This window comes from Pyrus communis, chromosome 15, assembly GCF_041283825.1.
Source record: "Pyrus communis isolate YQ-2024b chromosome 15, ASM4128382v1, whole genome shotgun sequence".
Lineage (NCBI taxonomy): Eukaryota > Viridiplantae > Streptophyta > Magnoliopsida > Rosales > Rosaceae > Pyrus > Pyrus communis.
Window position 1 is genome coordinate 19,481,170 of NC_142579.1, and position 6,990 is coordinate 19,488,159.

Sequence of the window (6,990 nt, forward strand, 5' to 3'; positions counted from 1 at the left end):
CTGAAGCTGCCTTATGTCCAACGAACAAAATGGGGGCATATAAGAGATACTTATCTTGAGGAGTTCGAAGGCTAAGCAAGATAAGGCGGCTACGACTCAACTACGTATCAGCCAGTGGGCTTGATTGTTTAGGTTCCCATCATTGCTTTGACAAATGTATTCCATCATGCCACGTTTTTACTAAGAAATATTACATAGTTGGGATTTATGAAATTATGATAGCATGATCATATATATTTTATTTGCTCATCATGCATGTCTACACCGGTTACTAAATTACTCGTTTGGGACAAAACCAGTTTCACATGTATGTTCAAAACGTACCGTAATGCTCACATTGGATCCATTACAGGTACTCGAACTAATTGCTTTTGCATCTATGACTCATATTTGACGTGCTTAGCGCCATCTTCACGTATATGTAGTACTCAAGTAGATTATTACACATAGCATGTTAATGTAGCTACTTTCTGCAAGGACTCATATGTAAGCACAATTTTGATGAGTATGTTATATTGTTATTGAGATATGTGTGGTTTACTCGTATTCTTAGAAGAATTATTTTATACTGATACTTGGTTTTCATACTTATACATAGTATGATTTTGAAAACTATACAGATTTTACAGCAATGAGTTTTTATGTTGTGAAAAAACAAAGGTGTTTTAATAAATCCTTATATTTGCCCACTCATACTTTCTGTTTTACGCCTCTTTAGGACTTAGTATGTAGCTGATTTCTGTGATGAGCGAGTAGTCATTAGTGACTCTGATTATTAGTTTAAAATAAGTTTTAGATTTTAAATTTTTTTTATTCGTACTTATTACGTAACTAAACAGTATGATTCATCATAGTCGACCCGCATATCTTGAACGAGCCCTTAATATTCCCTGTCATATCCATTCCATCGTGCACGACATTTAGATTCTAGCTTGTGAGTTCCTTTCTGTGGAGTGGAAGCATATTTTCAGGGAAACTAACTTTGTGGCGGATGCGTTAGCTCATTTCGGCCTATCTATTTTTGAATGAGGATCCTCTTCGGATTCTCTTTGTGAGAATCTCGGAGATTCACCAATCACGTCCGTTCATCGTATATCGTACGGTCAGAAATTATTGTAAATTTTTTTTATTTAAAATTGAATATAAATAGTATCTGACGAAAACTGACCGTACGATGCACGACGAATAAACGTGATTACAAAATCTCCAAAATACTCACAAAGAGCATCTGGAGAGGGTCTTGATTCTCAATGTTTAACCCTTCACTTTTGGGACCACTGTTTCCTAAAGTTGCTCGTCCTGCTTTTCATCTTGACGTGCTGGAACAAGTTGTTCTAGAAGTTTTGTTCTTTAATGCATTTACCTTATAAAAAAAAATTTAAATATGAAATAAAAAAAAATAAAAAAAGTAAATTTCTCGAGTCCCCACCACCGCATCCAAGTCGTCCCTCCCTCTCCCTCCTTTCCCCCAAATGGCTCTACTCGGGGACGACGGTCGTGGTTATGAGCTCGCCTGTAAACTCGAATCCTGCAACGTCTGGCGCACATGGCTCGGCGATTCCACTTACGCCCACTTCGCCCCCTTCCTCAATTCCCCTTCAACCTGGGAAGCCTTCATGGACTCCAAATCTAAGGCTCCCCTCCATCTCCAACTCCGCGCTCGAGCTCTTCTTTTCGACAAGGCCTGCGTTTCCCTCTTCCTCCGCCCCAATTCCAACTTTTCTTCCACCTCTTCTGCTTCAATCGCTGTTTCCAAGCTCAATCCCATTTGTGAGTTTCTGAGTCGCTCATTGCTTTCGTTTCGGCTTAATTTAATTGCTTCTGATCGATGCCACTGTTTTTGGTTGCAGATTTGCAGCTCCACCCTGACGACGTCTACTTCACTCTGGAGAATTCGTCTCAGGATGGGGTTCAAGTTCAACAACGTGACGCTTTGGTGCCGTCCAAGGTATGATTTTGGAGCTTTCGTCGATTGTACCATGAATGTGATGTATTTGGTAAATTGAAATTATTAAATGGATTAGGTATGTTTATGCATTTTTTGTAGTTTCGTTATAATTCTACATTATGTGAAGTATATGTATGGAATCCTTTAATGAAAATGCGGAATTAAGTCTCATTGGTTTACTTACACATTCCACATTTTTTTTCATATGTTTCAAATACTTGGCTACTGAGAGTTCAATGGAAATGGGTGTATAAACCAAAAAGGTCCTCAGATTTCATCTCGCAGAATTCCTATGGCTGCATTGCTGGTTATCTCCTCTTTGTTTAGCAAAATGTGCCAATTCAGTTGGTGAAGTTTATTTAGTGCTGGATCCCGAACAATATGAACTCTAGAATCTAACATTCTAGTCCAACCTAGTGATGTCATTTATAAATTGAGCTACACTGATGCATTTGTGTCAAAAGAAATTTTGTAGGAAAGTGAGCAAAAAAAGTTAGAAGTTGAACTGTGGAGAGTTCTTATATAACTATAGTTTATTACTGTGTTTGCAGACTCAATCTAAAGCAGCTTTTGGTGCTGGATCAAGATATGGAGAATCTGAAATTGATAACATACCATTGAGATTAAAAAATGATGAGCTGTCTGCGACATGGTATAATCAGTTTATTGAGAGATATAGAATGGGCAAATCGTCTAGGTTGTCATCAGGGGAGCGAGAATCAGAGAAACGTACTCCGGAGGAGATGTCTGCTTACCTTAAACTTCTTGAGAGGCATAAGAAAAGACGCGTAACTTTCAAAGAAGATCCGTATATGGGATTTGGAAATCCCATCCAAGATGCATCACACTTGAATCCAAATTCCCTTTTAGATGGTAGTAACTCAATTGATAGTGAAACATCTTTTTTCCCAGAAACAATGTTTACGTTCAACTGTGTTCCCGATAGTGCACTTCCACCTTTGAATAGAGTGGATGACAACCTAAAAATGGAATGTTTTGGAGTTCTTGATACATTGCCTCAGATAATGACTAGGAGTCCCGTTATGCTTGAGAGGCTTGGCATCAGGCCTGAATACCTCAGCATGGAACGAGGAATCATACACCGTGGAAAAAATGCTTTTGGAGGGAACAAAAAATGTCTTAGTCAAGAGCAAGCAACACAGTTATCTAAAATGGTAGTAGCTAGGATGATGATAAGTATCGGGTTTGAAGGTACTACAGAAGTTCCAATTGATGTTTTCTCCAAGTTACTGAGCTGCCATATCCAGAAATTGGGTGGCAGCTTGAAACTTCTTGCTGATAGTTACAGAAAGCAGTGCTCAGCGCTTGAACAACTAAAGATGTTCCTTCAAACTGTGGGATATGGGTGAGTTTACGGATCTAAGTTTATACTTTTCTCCTTTTTGTTGAGTATCTAATTGTAGTTTCTTATAAATTACTGTCGCATTGTTGGTTCATTTGTTAATATTTTAATTATGATCTTTTACTTAAGCGGGTATGAATTTTCATGGGTTAGACAAAAAGGAAAATGATTGATCAAAATAGTTTGATGTTATGTTTCTACAGTATTTTATGCACTCGTGATGTTGGGTAGAGACCTACTAGTTGTAACCTTCATGAATATACTTCTACATTGTAGGCTCTGGATTAATGAATAAATGAACTGCTTCCAGGGTGTTTATTACCTTTGTAAGAGTATTCTCTTTGAAAAATTTGCTGCAGACACTCATCTTAACAAATAATCTCATAATGGAAGATGCCCCGTAAATGTTAATGTGATTGTTATCTTTTAAGCACAAGTGAATGAGCAATAGAAGGGCACATTATGACTGTTAACATAATTTTAAGAATGGGTTTGTCTGTGACTTTGAGACTGGCATTGCAAAATCTGAGGATGTTAGGTTTGGACTTTCAGTTTAAACTCTTCACTTTCATTATCAACATTGTTGTGTTTGTGCAAGTTAGTCACATCTAATAATTCAAGTTTCTAGTGTAATCCATTACTTACGTGTTTTTGTTTCTTCCACAAGTAATTTTGGCTCTCTAGTGGAGCAAGTCAAAGACGGCTCCAGGAATATTCAGCAAACTCAGCAGCAAATTCACGGAATCCAGTCTCAGTTGCAGTCACAGCACCAGAATCTCATTCGACTACCCCAACAAGTATTGATAATTTCAAATGTTTCCTTAATAAATTTACGTTTTGATCCTGATCCTTGTATATAATTTATTTATGGATGGTTAATGGTTTATTTGTGGGGGTGCTGTACATACCCCCTCAGTTTCCCATATAGCTTCTTAAGTTTATGGAGTTGTAGGGGCATTGTAGTTTCCAAAAGCTGATCTATTTTCAGGAAAAAAAAAAAAAAAAAAAGTTGATCTCTGCATAGTATGACATCATTAACAATGGTATATTTTATTACATTGTTAGGTGAACCAACAGATGTCTCGACAAATGCATCCGCAGATGCAACAAATTGCCCATTCAAAAAATGTGCCTTTTCAGCAACGGCAGCAGTTAGAAAGAATGCGAAGATGTCAACCATCCACTCCTCGAGCAGGTATGGATACGGATAAGGAAAGACCAATGGTACAGGTCAAGATTGAAGCCCCATCAGAGTTACCCATGGATGGTAATGCCTTCAACAGTTTCAATAGCAGACATCCACAGGTGCAGTTTAGGCAGCAGCAAGTTCCTCCAACGTCGAACCTTACAATGTCAAATGCCCATGCTCAGTCGGGAAATCAATTTAGACAGATGGCTTCCCAAATTCCTCAAATCCAAGCGCAGTAAGGAAAATCTGAATACAATTATTGCTTATCCATACGAGTAATGCTTCACTGACTTTATGGAACTCTCTCACGTGTGCAGGAACATGAGTGTTCTGAGGGCTCCACCCGTGAAGGTTGAAGGATTCCAGGAATTGATGGGTGGAGATACTTCATCAAAGCACGACTCGGACGAAAATAGGCTGACCTCTCCCTCAAGTAAATAACTTGCCTGCATCTTAACAGTCAGTATAAACTCCTCCCTTCTGTGCTTGCTACCTGTTCTGATCTTGTGCCTCTTACATCTGTTGTAAAACCTCATTTTGTATGCTGACTGTTGCTTGATGCATATATAGTTTGGTGACACTACTTATTTTTTAGTTTCATCCACACGGCGCAATGTGATTACTTCTATTGGTCCCCCGCTTGCCACATCAACACACTAACGAAATTTCTAATGGAACTTAACGGCAGGGAAAACATTGATATGCAAGGCAAAACATGAATGACCAAAATTTATGATAAAAACACAATTACTTAAATAAACATCAGAAGATACAAAGGGATAATACAAAAGCATTCAAACCTTATGTACATTCTTTTCAAAATACTCAACGCATTTGTCCATGTATCTATCATGGAGGTCCTTGTCTCCAATTACAGCACTATATTCTTTGGCTCCATCCCTGTAAACCTTCCCTTCCTCATCCACCATAACCAAATTCAGCGACTCGGCCACCGCATTCTTCGTAAACGATCCATCTTCGTCGTTTCTTGGTACCTCAATTCCGACCTTCCTGTCCCACAACCTAGCATTCAGCCCTTGGTCATATATAAAGGGGAACATAATAAGAGGAATTCCAGAGTGTAGGCCCTCTATGAGCGAACTCCAACCGCAGTGAGTCAAGAATCCCCCAACTGCCTTGTGAGCCAAGATTTGGCGTTGAGGAGCCCAAGTTCTCCAGACCAGCCCGCGACCCTTGTTTCGATCCTCGAACTCATCCGGCAACTTCACCGAATTACCGACCGTTGATCCATTCGGCGTCCTAAGAGCCCAAAAGAATGGCAACCCAGATAGTTCCAACCCAAGAGCCAATTCGGTGAACTCTTCTTGAGTAGGATTAATCTCGCTCCCAAGTGCAACGTACACCACAGTAGCTCTCTCTTGCTTGTCCAGCCACTCACAAACTATGGACCAACTGCTATCTTCTTTGTCTTCAGTATCTTGCACCGAGGGTGGCAACAAGCCCACTGGAATCGCAGGCTTGCGGTAAAGCTCTGGAACCAAATCGAGCCAGTCCCCCTCAATTTCTCTACAACTCCGAAAGAGGCATACTTGGGAACCTTCGACCGCTGACTTCATACGAAACCAATCGCTAATGCCGGAAGCATTATGTTCCAAAGCGTCAAACAATTTTTTGGCTTCGAAAAGCCTAAAAAATAGTTTTGAAGGGAAGGGGACCCATTCGGGCGGGACAGTAAAATGTTCGGGTAGTGTTCTAGGACTATAGCGACCTAGTACATCCGGTAGTGTTGGTCCGAAAGCACATGCGGTGTACATGTTGAAGCCCCCAAACATAGCTCGCGAAATTCCTAAGTTGGAAGCTATTGGTGGTAACCAGTAAGGAGCAAAATCGTAAATAATCCAATCCGGAGTGTGAGTTTGTAGGAAACTGGTAATACCTTGCTCGAGTCCATCGTGTGCCAATTTGAGGTACGGAATTAAGTCATATGGCACGTCCATGGTGGCCTCGGCGTTCTCCGGGAGGTTTTCGACACGGGGAAGCGGGATTTGGACCAAGTCGATCAAAGGGGTCAAGTTTGGTGGGATTTTCGGGAGGCGTTGGATGTTTCTTGGAGTGGATATGAAGGAGACCTTGTGGCCTCTTTGAGCTATGTGCTTGGCGACCTCAAGAGCGGGTATTATGTGACCAAAAGCAAGCCATGGAAACAAGGCTATGTGAAGAAGCTTCTTGCTAGTAATAAGTTCAGGTTCAGTTAAGGAGCTCATTGTAGTAGGGTTTGAGGGTTTGAGGGTTTGAGGGTTTGAGCTCATCCGGAGGTTCACATTTGCCTCTTATAAATAAGCTAATTGTACATGCATGGTATTATAATACTCGATCGTCAATACGTTGTTGTTGTCATTTACTTTTCAAAAACTAGTAATTCTCCGGCGGCGTTCGGCAGGAGAGTTGCTAGGTACTGGGTCTTACTCTTTTTTTTTTTGTCCTATAGCCTTTGAGACCGTGGAACAAGTCATCATATTGATTTTTAAA

The 6,990-nt window shown here is 40.2% G+C and overlaps 2 protein-coding genes across 2 annotated transcripts; one reads left to right on the forward strand and one right to left on the reverse strand.

Annotated features, from left to right (window-relative positions):
* The first annotated feature begins 1,380 nt into the window (after positions 1–1,380).
* On the forward strand, positions 1,381–5,100 carry LOC137745545 (uncharacterized). The gene is made up of 6 exons (XM_068485506.2): positions 1,381–1,770; positions 1,851–1,948; positions 2,500–3,314; positions 3,979–4,108; positions 4,377–4,735; positions 4,818–5,100. The coding sequence occupies exons 1-6, from the start codon at positions 1,473–1,475 to the stop codon at positions 4,939–4,941; spliced, it is 1,824 nt and encodes a 607-aa protein (XP_068341607.2). The 5' UTR covers positions 1,381–1,472; the 3' UTR covers positions 4,942–5,100.
* A 129-nt stretch (positions 5,101–5,229) lies between these two features.
* Positions 5,230–6,751, reverse strand: LOC137724810 (putative UDP-rhamnose:rhamnosyltransferase 1). Its single transcript, XM_068463498.2, has one exon. The coding sequence runs from the start codon at positions 6,723–6,725 to the stop codon at positions 5,295–5,297; it is 1,431 nt and encodes a 476-aa protein (XP_068319599.2). The 5' UTR covers positions 6,726–6,751; the 3' UTR covers positions 5,230–5,294.
* Between the last annotated feature and the right edge of the window lie 239 nt (positions 6,752–6,990).

Bases quoted from the DNA above. Each gene is read 5' to 3' on its own strand.
- LOC137745545 (XM_068485506.2), top strand. From the start codon at position 1,473: ATGGCTCTACTCGGGGACGACGGTCGTGGTTATGAGCTCGCCTGTAAA. The intron at 1,949-2,499 runs GTATGATTTTGG...CTGTGTTTGCAG, and splicing joins ACGCTTTGGTGCCGTCCAAG to ACTCAATCTAAAGCAGCTTT. The intron at 4,736-4,817 runs GTAAGGAAAATC...TCACGTGTGCAG, and splicing joins ATTCCTCAAATCCAAGCGCA to GAACATGAGTGTTCTGAGGG.
- LOC137724810 (XM_068463498.2), bottom strand. From the start codon at position 6,725: ATGAGCTCCTTAACTGAACCTGAACTTATTACTAGCAAGAAGCTTCTT.